Source organism: Homarus americanus, unplaced genomic scaffold (assembly GCF_018991925.1).
Source record: "Homarus americanus isolate GMGI-L3 unplaced genomic scaffold, GMGI_Hamer_2.0 scaffold12662, whole genome shotgun sequence".
Classification (NCBI taxonomy): domain Eukaryota; kingdom Metazoa; phylum Arthropoda; class Malacostraca; order Decapoda; family Nephropidae; genus Homarus; species Homarus americanus.
In genome coordinates, this window is record NW_024748230.1 from 26,762 (window position 1) to 39,500 (window position 12,739).

At 40.0% G+C, this 12,739-nt stretch overlaps 1 protein-coding gene across 1 annotated transcript in view; it reads left to right on the plus strand.

Annotated features, from left to right (window-relative positions):
• Window positions 1-1,761: 1,761 nt before the first annotated feature.
• The window catches only part of LOC121880225, a 153,293-nt gene continuing 142,315 nt past the window's right edge, over window positions 1,762-12,739 (plus strand). The window contains exon 1 of the mRNA XM_042387385.1: window positions 1,762-2,054. Within this exon, the coding sequence (XP_042243319.1) occupies window positions 2,034-2,054 (21 nt within the window). The 5' untranslated portion in view covers window positions 1,762-2,033. The remainder of the gene's footprint in view (window positions 2,055-12,739) is intronic.

Here is a 12,739-nt window from a genome sequence, read left to right on the forward strand (position 1 = left end):
AGCACCTGACTCTATTGCAAGATACTGAAAGACTTGTGTTGCTTCTTACTGTTTAAATATCTTCATTACTTAGCGTTAACGAGAAGCACTTTTTTTTATCACGCGTCAACATCTGCAGTTAAAGCGGTAAGCCAGAACTCTCAATGGCTCGTGCGTTTAATATTTTCTTTACCTGGAGATAAGAGAACGAGGCTGAGTGTGACAGAGCAACAATGAAAGTTCAATGAAACTTTGGTCTCGGACTTGGCGCTGTAACTTAAATGGTTCTGTTAGATACGTTCTCCCAACTCCCGAAGACAAATCTTTAAGATACGAGCTTTTGAGATATTATTATTATTATTATTATTATTATTATTATTATTATTATTATTATTATTATTATTATTATTATTATTATTATTATTATTATTATTACTATTATTATTACTATTATTATTACTATTATTATTATTATTATTATTACTATTATTTTTATTATTATTTTTATTATTATTATTATTATTATTATTATTGTTATTATTATTATTATTTTTATTATGCGTCACAGCGCTTCAACAACTAAGGTCTGGCGAGTAATGTAGGTTAGTCATCAACGATAAATACTGTGCTGGCAATTAAGAGTGTGGGCGTGACTCTTTAATATAGTTTCGCTACTGACCACCAGGTATGGGCGGCGGTGTTTACTTGAGCAGATACGAGCCTAGCATTATTTTGGTTAGGTTAGGTTAGTGTTAGAGTGATTAATGTTCAGGTGATCTGATATTATGAACAAATTAGGAATAAATTGTTTGAAATAAAGAATTAACGCAGCGGTATAAAACTGTAAATATTGTAAATTGATGAAAATTAAACCAAATGCACTAAAAAATAAACCACATCGTGAATTATTAATAATATGGATAAACTCTTAAAACTACAAATGAATAGATATAAAAGAATTAAACTTAGTTACGTTCAAGTTGATAAAGAGAAAACTATTAAATAAATAAAACATGACTAAAAAAACACAGGTGATTAAACTAACTTAAGTATTGAAAAGAATAAATAGATGAAATGACTTAAAAAAAAGCTGGAATATTTTATACTTTGGAAAATATAACTTTTCAATCCAGTGAACTTTTTTATCCTAGACAAATTCGTCAACAATAATCCAGTGAAGTCTTGACACTAAACTTTTGCCCTTTCTTCAAAACTTTTCAATATGGCATAAAAATATTCCCGGAAAAGTATTGTTTGTTTGTTGTCATAACGCTACACAAAATTACTACCTCGGCCTGACACATTGTTCTCAAACTTTCGTAGGTGTTGGGAAAGTATAATTAATTTGCTAGTGTTGATTATTGTAGAATGAGTAATTAATTGTTATGGTAATTGAAAGATTTAAGTATTATTCATTAGGGTTTTTTATAGGTGAAAGTATTATATATATTACGTAATGAAAAGTCACAAGAATGCTACAATTATCGAGCTTCAACTAAGAAAAAAATACAAGGATTTGTTTTTAATAAATACCTTGATGCCCAGGTGAGGACGGAGTAACAGGAGGCGAGGAATAATATCACGGTTAATTAATGCAAACCTCCCACCTGTATTATCCCGGCTAAAGTGTATTGGTAAGTCTATTCTTAAAAATTGGGAAGCGAGTGCATTATCAAGGGGAGGAGGGAAAGAGTCCAGCGCGGGATAGCTGGCAACTGTGGGTGGCGGGATAACCCAACTGATTCGCTCCACCAAACAGCTCAGCTTCAGTCGAGTGCGAGACCTCATAGCGAGTGGTCTGTGCCGCTCTTCACCAGTGCATCCCTGAGATAGCTCCTTCCCTCCCTTTATACGCTCGCGTTTGGTGATCATGACAGCTTTTCATTAGAAACTGAAAAGTGATTTTGTGAGTGAATGGAGTTGTATTAGTGTTTTTTTTTTCATTTACACACTTGGCCTATATTTTTTTTTTAGTTTGAAAAATATATAAGTTAAATTGAAGAGTAACGATGGCTTGTGTGTATCGAGGATGATGGATACAAGGACTATTGTTTATGTCGCGTTTGAGGAGTAAGGTAAGGATATTTTAAATGTGTTTTTCTCTGTTTTTAATAATCTAGTTAATGTTAGATATTAAACTTATTATATTATTAGTAAAAAAAAATACCTAGTGATTGTTATGGTTTCAGTTATTGTGGAAATTCAGAAATATATGTGCAGTGTATTTCAAATCAGGTTCGATATTGTCATGTTCATTGTCGCGCTGCGTATCAGTTCAATGGCCTTTAACTTCACTTAACACAGGGTACACGAGACTCGGGTAAAACCAGTATATCCGAGTCTTATTTAACAGGTATGGCCATTAAGGCATCACCAGGTATTATTACTCTTGATCTTTAATGCAAATAAACCCACAGCCTTATTACAAGTTGGTACACGATACAGTATATGAGTTACTGTACTTACCTGTAATTAGTGTTTAAGAATGAAGGTATGGGTTTAATTATCAATACGTCGAATAGAATTGTTTATTTTTGTTCCTTGGTAATTGAAGAGTGGTGTTGGAAGCTGTAGTGTGTGTTCGAGTCAGGATTCACCAAATTATTCTGTGTTAATATTTTGTCTTCAAATTAATGTTAGGGGGAACGTATCTATTCATAGTAGACTCTTGTGATTTCAATGTCTTTTTTTTTTTAAGTCATTCAAGTAGAATAGTTGTGATCCTACGTTTACATTTAAGAGGAAAATTTAACTTACGCTTTTTGTGAGTCTTTGTAAATCTTAGTTCATGTTGTTGACTTTAGCCAGATGCTTCGTGTGCTATAGTTTATGCTTGGAATTTTCTCTATACAAGCTGGCGTTGTGATGTTAAAGCGTATATGCTGTTATGCTGTTGTGTTGTGAAGATGTGTTTTGTGTTGTAGGTGTTGTGGAGGCGTTAATTGTGCCTTTGTGATCTCTAATGAATGTCTTGTGTGGGAAGCATTTGTTTGTTTGTTTGTTGTTTGTTTAACTTGCACGTTGTAAATAGACGACTGAGGTGTAGACAGAACGTAAACAAGAGCTTTAATGTATTCTTGTTATGATAATGAAAAAAAATAAAGAAAATACATTAACTATTACATTAGACCATTTTATTCACCGGTAAAGTCGATTATCCACCATTAAACAAAACAAATTGACCCAAACTACCGTAATTATCTCTTCGACTCGTTTCAATGTCTACCACTCCTGAACAGAAAGTAAACATATACAATCCTTTTATATCTGTATGTGGGGAGATAAAAATGCAACGCAGAATAATATTACGCGGGTACACAAGTTTCCCCAGGTTAATTGATTCCAAGGTATGATAAGCCGTCGTAATGGAATCTCTACTGTAATGATTTGGTTTTCGTATTTGTCGTTTGTGATGTTAATATTATCATTAAAAACAAAGGGTAAACTCGCTATTAATGTGGATGTTATTGAGTCTTGTGTTTGAGGTCTGAGTATAATGTGTTGTTGATAAATAGGATGATGAAATTTTTAATCTGGGTGTCAAAACTATTCGGCTCTACAGGGTAAAAGTATAATTAGTTTGATGGTATTACTTTTTAACAGTGATGACCTTTAGTTAAATATCATCGTTGAAAGTTGTTGTTCAGTGAAATCTCTATTTAACGGATTATATGGAGATGGAAAGTTCGTTATATCGAGGGTCCCTTAGATGTGAACCCCCTATCTCACGGATTATATCTAGATGGAAAGTTCGTTATATCGAGAATTCGTTATATTTGAAAACTCCATCTTACTGATTATATGGGGAGAGGAAAATCCGCCATATGGAGATTTCACTGTATTTTCCCGATATTAAACTTGCTATCGTGAATGTCGTAACCACATACTCTTACGATAACGACCTGGGTATCTAAGTCCCTGTGTATGTTTAACTAATAAGTAATGTAAGAATATTTTCAGCCAAGGATGAGGGTGATGAGTGGAGTCACCTTTTCCCCGTGTTTATATAGTTAGACAAGACATCTGAGAGAAAGAAGTTGTGTAGTGGGGCTTAAACACGAGAGAAACGTGTATATATACCTTGATATGTAACAGTATAGAGTGATGCTGAGGGGGGAGGGAGGGGCTGTATTTGTTTTTGTCAGCGTGGCTTGATTGTTTGTTTGGTGGGGGAGAGAGATAGAGTAGCGTAGAGTGGGGGAAGTAAAGCTGGCTCGCTCTCTCTCTCACATACGCTGGATAGCTTAAAACATGGGTTGGATGGATATATGAGCAATAGGGGTTGGGTGTAAATGGGACTGCTCAGTATGGGTCAATAGGCCCGGCCCGCTGCAGTTTCCCCCATTCTTATGTTCTTACGTTCCTCATACCAGCCTCTACAAAGACACAAGAACCACGTGCCACAAACCTACACCAATAAGAACCACTTGTCAAGAAGCCCGTACTTCATATCCACAAAAACCACTTATCTCGTACCCAAGAACCTCATACCCACTCCCTCAAGAACCTTATACCCGATACCCACACCCTTAAGAACCTCATACCCACTCCCTCATGAACCTTATACCTGATACCCACACCCTTAAGAACCTCATACCCACTCCCTCAAGAACCTGATACCTTATACCCGATACCCACACCCTTAAGAACCTCATACCCACTCCCTCATGAACCTTATACCCGATACCCACACCCTTAAGAACCTTATACCCACACCCTTAAGAACCTCATACCTCATACCCACAGCCGTCACTTGGCAGCTGAGTGTGTTTAGTGACATACCAGTGTACATCTCCCCTCCCTCTCCCCCTGCTTGTTAACATAAGCTGTCCTCTTACGCCATGAAGGAGACATTAATTTGCATTGCAGAATTTTATTATAAAAATAAAACTTTCATGAGAAGGGAAACTCTGCTTTGGAATGTATTTGCATAATGTGAGACTCGGAACTGTGCGAAAAAGAGGTTGGGTGAAGTGGTAGAAACAGCACAAAGATTTTCTCGGGCTGGTCTTTCTCTCTGGAGTGTCGCAGCGTTGATCAGGCGTTCGGAAGGCGATTCATATAGATTCGGCTAATTTATGTACGGTAGGTTGTCCTGAAGCCTTGAAGTAACTGTGGGCTGTCTGGTGTGTGATTTAGTACAGTATTGGGGGGGGATCACCTGGAGATTAGTTCCCTGCTTATTTCACCTTAAGATTAACTACCCTAATGTTGACCTTTGTACCCCACCCCCCCCTCCCCTCACCAGGTAGTGTTCGAGTGTTTAATTATCAGGTGAAATAAGCTGGGATGTGCTATGCTTCATGTTAGATAAGCTGAGGTGTGCTATTCTTCAGGTGATATAAGCTGAGGTGTGCTATTCTTCATGTTAGATAAGCTGGGATGTGCTATTCTTCAGGTTATATAAGCTGGGATGTGCTATTCTTCAGGTGATATAAGCTGGGATGTGCTATTCTTCAGGTGAAATAAACTGGGATGTGCTATTCTTCATGTGATCTGTATTGGGAGCTGTCTCATCACTGCTAATTCGTGTGGGTTGGTCTGAATCTCTCCTGAATTGACTAGTGTGTGTGTGTGTGTGTGTGTGTGTGTGTGTTAGTATCAGCACCCTACTCGTTGTCTGGCTGCCAGTTGACATATTATTATTTTTTAAAGTCAGACGCGAGTTCCATAAATATAAGATGTGAAACTAGTGACCCTTAATAACCCTGACAGTAAAAGCACCTAAATCTAAAACAACAACAACAACAATATACTACAATAACAACAAACAACAACAACGTTCCTATAATGCAGAATTTATACTCTTCGGAAAACATCGTATTTCCCGCCACCAGCAAAAGGTTATTTATAACCTAAGCTCTTTACTCTCTGATGTGTGTATTCATATATGTTTATTTACGATTAAATTTACACCCAGGGAAACATAACAAATAAATTCTCTCTTGCAGGGTTTTTTTTATATATATACACAACTTATTCTCAGCTCCATCGACACGAGATCGATAAAAGATTTTACGTTTGGTCGTTAAAGGTTAGCTGGAGTGCGTGTATTGTGTGTGTGTGTGTGTGCGTGTATTGTGTGTGTGTGTGTGTGCGTGTATTGTGTGTGTGTGTGTGTGTGTGTGTGTGTGTGTGTGTGTGTGTGTGTGTGTGTGTGTGTGTGTGTGTGCGCGTGTGTGTCACTTCTAAAACACTTTCTTCTGGCTGTAGACACACTTAATGCACACAGCTGAAGAGAAATAAAGGACCAGATATATATATTGACTTCTTAATGCAGAGTAAAGAAGAAAGTGAGGGAAGTTAAAATGTATTCTTTTTTTTTTGGGGGGGGATGTATATATACAGTATATGTACGTATGTATATGAGTGTATGTATGTATGTCTCTCGATAGCCTCTGTTAGTTGTTCCTCTCTCAGGGAAATTCCTCGACGCTGAAATACTAGAGAGAGATGTATTCAACATTACAACCCAGGAGTAATGGACGATAAATTCAACAACTCCAAAAAGGAATTGGCAATAACATACGTAACGCTATTGTATTTGTGTTATCATCGTGTGTTTAAACTCCTGACATCTCGTGGCGGATCTAATCACACTAAAATGTCTCAGAATTGGTCTAAACTACAAAACAAAAATTCAATAAACTAAGAAAAAACTTAGAATTGAGATTATTATTTGGTTTGTGTTACGTCTCTTGTAAATTATTCCATATATCCGTTGTGTGTATATTCGTATTCTAGTATATATATCCCGTGTCATCATATACAGTAATAACCATATATTGTACTTTATATATGCCTGGTATATAGTTCATGGTAAGTACTAATGCACGAGGACGCCATAAACTTCAGGAGCTGGGCTAAAAAAAAAAGTTGTATTTTTTTTATATACGAGGATAAAGTAAACAACTACATGAACATCCGTGATAGATAGATAGATAGATTGATAGATAGATAGATAGATAGATAGACAAAGGTAAACAGTAAGTAGATTCAACCAAGAATATCCCAAGAAGCAGTTAAACATGTGTCCCGAATTGCTTAGTGTAAATTAAGCATTAGCGCGTGGTCCAGTAAGGGGCTTCCATTAAGCTACGCGTATCAATAATTCACTGTATGATCGTGCTTAATCCAGGGCGTAAGGTGGTCGTCACGTTTTTCGCTGGGAGCCAACACACACACACACACACACACACACACACACACACACACACACACACACCGGAGTGCGCCGTAATGGTGACACAAGCTCACCTACGCCATATTTCATGGGGTTTAGTTCACTTCTTCGTGTGGGCTTTGCACTTTAAGCGTAGCTCTTAAGGGCCCCTGGAAGTGGGTGAGTCTTAGGGAGCGTCGCGAGTTTGTCTTCCGTGTTTTTATTTATTTATTTATTTTTTAATGTTTGGGTAATGGAGGTGTGTGTGTGTGTGTGTGTGTGTGTGTAAGTAAGTAAGTAAGTAAGTAAGTAAGTAAGTAGCTGAGGGAGAGGACTAAGAGTACCTGCTACATCACTAGAAATGTGACTCACTGACTGAAGGAAATTCTCACTGACTGACTCATTCGGTGACGGAGAAACAACTACGTTATTCATGCTTAAGTTGTACACTCACCAACCTAACCCAGATTCAGATTTACCCTCGTACGGTACCTTATTACTGTAATGTTCTAATGTCATAGTTCAAGGTCACAATTTTGAAGATGGCGCCTACCGAGTGGAGGTGGCAGGTCGCTCGCGTGCAGGTCTAAGTTTTATGTCTGTGATGTTTGTTAAGTGGAGTGTGAGCCATTACTCGCTGGTGTTGGCGGTACAGTACGGTACATCTAGATGGGTCGTAACTCGTAGCTAAACAAGGGCTTCGTCGCACCGAGTGTGTTAACGTAGTTGTCTTATCCCAGCCTGATGTTATCTAGCCTTGTCTAACCACTATATGATGCGGTCAATGTATTAATCTTATAGCTCGTTGTAACTTAGTCAAGCCTGGCTACTCTATGTGCTACAATATATTAATTTTGTTAAGTAAGAAAAATGTATTTGAAGCTTTTGTTTAAGTTCAGCGCCTCATTCCTGCTGAGAAAAATGAACAGATCAAAGCTGTCTGGGACTGAATGCGATTTTGGAACGGGGAATAAGAGTTATTGCCATGAGAGCTGAAGCGAGGTAAACTGCATACGAATTTGAGTCTTGGGGTCGGTGTGTGTGTGCGACTCGAGAAATTGGGGTGGAATTTTGTTTGCTCTTAAAGCAGCAAGTGGAACCATGTGTCACTCGACATTCCAGAAGAAACCGAAAAGCGTATTCTTACTATTGCGATTACTCTTTGACGTCACACGCGCAGTGGACGTACAGTATATAAAAACGGCGCACTAAATATTGGCGAGTTTTGATTGGGCGTAAGAGGAATGTGGTGTTTGCTGCGGGGTTAAAAGAATACCTGTTTGTGCTCATGTGTTGGGGCGTCGCATACGAACACAGGTAAGTGGCGAGAACACAACAGGTATATTTATGACCTTGTTAAGCTGGGTAAAATATGGCCTTCACTCTCTGCCTCAGTAAGCTTAGCGAAAGAAACTACATGACTTATTTTCTTAATGTATTTTCCTTTTCATTTGGCTTTAATGATACGTGAGTTCTGATGCCTTTTAATGTCCTCCTTCTCCTCACTCGACTTTTATGAATGCGATTCCTAATGCCTCTTTTGATCGGTAATGCCTCTCATGCCCTCACACCGGAGAGTCTTGCACGCTTATTAAGTACTGTATATATTAAGCTGATGCGTTTTTTATCCATGCCGAAGCTTCCACCATTTCCGAGTATCGTTGTAACAAATGTTGAGACTATCCCCTTTAAAGATCTTTTTGTATTGTGTTTATTTCAACCACAACTGACACTTGAAGAGGGACTCAACCCCCCTTCCCTCCCCCTCCCTCCACAGTAGACATAGGTAGACTGTAGACCTCCACCGTGGACTCCCCCTCCCCCTCCTCTTTCACTTAATCATTCACAGTAGTACTTCTGTTTGTTTTTATCACTGGGTATACAGAGACCATTTTGTGTATTGAATATGACAGTATACCGAATAGATTTTTACTAATGAATTACACATAGTGGTGTGTTACGGAGATTGATTGCTGCTATGTAATGTGTGTGTGGGTGTATGTATATGTGTGTATGTATGTTTATGTGTGTAGGTATGTACAGTATATGTGTGCATGTATGTCCGTTGTGTGTGTGTGTGTGTTTTATGCTTTTATCCGTTTGGAGGTGACCCGTGTAATTGCTTATATCCTGTGTGAGTATTGGAAGCTTGTGCGTACATCTTGACTGTGGTGTGTGTGTGTGTGTGTGTGTGTGTGTGTGTGAGAGAGAGAGAGAGCTCAGTCCATCAGGTGATATATTTTAGAAGTAAATAATAAACTAGTGTTGGGTCTTGGTCTCTCTCTCTCTCTCTCTCTCTCTCTCTCTCAAACGCCCCAAGGTCAATACACATAGCCCAGACTTTTCCTCAGCTATGATAGAACTATATCTTCAAGAACTTCAGGAGTGGTCTAAGGAGCTCAGTACTGACCCGCCTAATCAGTCCACCAGAACTTGCTCACCAATGCCGCATAAACAGAGAGTTAGTGCAGGCGGCCATAACAAACTCCTCGGGGACCTCCCAACTAGACGCTCGGTACACCAGAACGGATCCAACTGCTAGAATGAGTCTTTGAACTGGTGATACGAGTCTTCTAACTGCTGGGATGAGTCTGAACTGTTGGAATGAGTAAGAACTGCTGGAATAAGTCTAAGAATTGCTGGAATGAGTATTAACTGTTGGAATGAATATCTGAACTGTTGGAATGAGTCTTAAGAATTGTTTAGGTCTGGCTAAAGTATCTCGTATGGGGATTCGTACAGTAGTAAAGGAAATTTCGTTCATGGATTAGATATTGTCGCTTACTGTGGGGAGGGGCGGGGGTAAAGGTACTAATTATATACAATGACTAATAATGGGGCGCTAGTGAATAATGGATGTCATTCAAGAATACTCCATCTGATTTGTATTTAAAGTGAATACTATATAGGGTAAGAGGTCACCTACATTGTACCGGGAATCGATTCTGTGGAGTCCTTTGTGCTTTTCTCACCCCACCAGCCGTCCACTCCACTTCCCCACTAGGATCGACCAGCGACCAAAACGTACCCCTCCCTACATCACCCTCCCCCCGGTGTTGACCTGACCTGACCCCCCCATGGTTGTACCTCTTGGGTCCTTACTTCTCCCTCGGGTTATTTTACATATTTAATCGTCTTTCTCGTTCCAGTAAGGAATTATTTTCGTATGCAAATGAGGGGGCCAAACCGTCCGATATATTCCATGTATATATTATGATATTTATCTCGTGTGAGCACAGTGTTAAGTGCTCTCAGGCGTTCCCAATTGGTGCAAACACTAATAGCCCGGTTGATCATGCAGGCTGTTTACAAAATCCCTTGATGTTGGTGTTTGCAAGAGTCTCTGGGTGTTTATTTTTGTAGAGTTCTTTGATGTGTTTGTTTACAGTCCTTTGATACTTGTGTTTACAAAGTCCCTTAATGCTCGGGTTTACAGTGTTCTTTGATGCTTGTGTTTACAGAGTCCCTCGAGGAGATTACACAACACTATCATAGGAATGCACTACGTTATTGTCTCTGCATGATTTAATTCTCCGTCATGTCCGCTCTGACTTACCCTTGCAGGTGTTATTGTAAGGAACGCCACATTGACGGGCCGGATGCATTGTGTACGCCTCCACCTGCAAGTTTGAGGATGGTGTCACAGCGGACATGGCGGAGAATAGATTTGTGTGTAGAAAACAATGGAGTACATTCCTGTGTTCTACATGTGTAATTTCCTTAAGGGTCTTTGTCAACGTAAACATAAAGGGACTCTACCAATCCAAATATCAAGGGACTCTGTAAACACAAACACCAAGGGACTTTATTGACGAAACCATCAAGGGACTACGGCATCGGATATAATGAGAGAGAGAGAGAGAGAGAGAGAGAGAGAGAGAGAGAGTTGCCACGATACGATCACTTGGTTACATTTAAATCGTAGATAGATAAATATTCCTCCCCAGCGACCAACATCATCAGTCATGTCAGTTCGAGCGGGCATCGGGCTGAGTAAACGCAGACAGAAAGCTTATATTGGTACATGTGTAAAGAGCGTTGCAGTAGATCAAGACAGGAAGCACAAGGTTACGTGACGTGAATGGTGATGAGCGCGACCAAGAGGTGGCTGGAGGTTCCTTGGTGATGGTGACAGTGGTGGTGGTGATAGTAGTTGGTGGTGGTAATGACAGTGGTGGTGATGACAGTAGGGGCGGTAGTGGTGACAGTGGTGGTGGTGATGACAGTAGGGGTATTGGTGACAGTAGGGGTGGTGGTAATGGCAGTAGTGGTGGTGATGACAGTAGTGGTGACAGTAGGGGTGGTGATAATGACAGTGGTGGTGGTGATGACAGTAGGGGTGGTAGTGGTGACAGTAGTGGTGGCAGTAGTGACGATCGTTATAACCTAATTTATAATATTTTATTGATCCTAACTTATTTAATCTAATATGACTTGCCTAATCGAATCTAGTCTTGACTTGACCTAACCTGACCAAACCAAATCCAATCGGACTTAAACTAATTGAGTCTAGCCTAACTTGACTTAACCTAACCTAATGTAACCTAATCGTAATCAAACTTAACTAACTTAATCAAACCTAAACTAACTTAATTTTTTCTAAACTAATCCAATTTAACCTAATCGAACCTAACATGTTTAATTTGACCTACTGACCTAACCTAAGAAATTAATCTAACCTGACCTAATCCAACCTACCGAACATAACCTAACCTAACCCGGATAATCTAACGTAAAAGATTTTGTCCAGTTTATGCAAATCGTCGCCACTGAATATTATGTGTTTCTTTTTTATATAAAGCTGTTGATTATTCAGATTAATTGGACGGGGATGTTATTGGATGTGTGTGAGAGAGAGAGAGAGAGAGAGAGAGAGAGAGAGAGAGAGAGAGAGAGGTGTCTGTGATGATACTTTTTTTTTGTAGGGAAAGGAGGAATGAAGGAAGATTAGAGGTGGGAGAAGGAAGTTATAGTTCGGAAATTGAAGAAATTCAGGAGGAGGTAACAGAGGGCTGGCTGACCGCCTAGCTAAGCTAATAGTGTGTTAGGGTTGTGTCATGGGTTAGTTATTGTCTGCCGGTACAGGCACTAGACAGCCTACCCTGTCCCATATATGGGTGCTTTAAGGGCCTTATTTCATATTCCGCCGACCCTACTGGCGGATGCTGGTCTAGGGAGGTTGTCTATTGCCTGGCCGTGTAGATCAGCCATTGTTGACCTCACGTCCGCCAATGCCCCTTCCCCCACACACCCCACCCCCTCACTCCCCCCTCACACCCCCACACCCCCCACACCCCACCCCCCTCACCCCCAACCCCTCACCCCTTCACGAGAGCACCCGGTCAAAAGAAACAGCCGACCTGCGTCCCATAACAGTCTAATGGATCAGCGGCAGCACTTGACCAAACCCCCCGGGCTAGTATAGGAAGGGACTCGGGGCGGGCAGGAGTCTGGGCTGTGTCTGGTGCTGAATTCATGACAAAACTTCAGTCGTATATGTTGCTGTTGGATCCCCGCGTTGTAGAGACAAGAACCCCGGACGATGGACCCTGGGTGTGGGTGGGTGGGTGTAGGAAGAGAGGGTGGGTGTGGATAGGA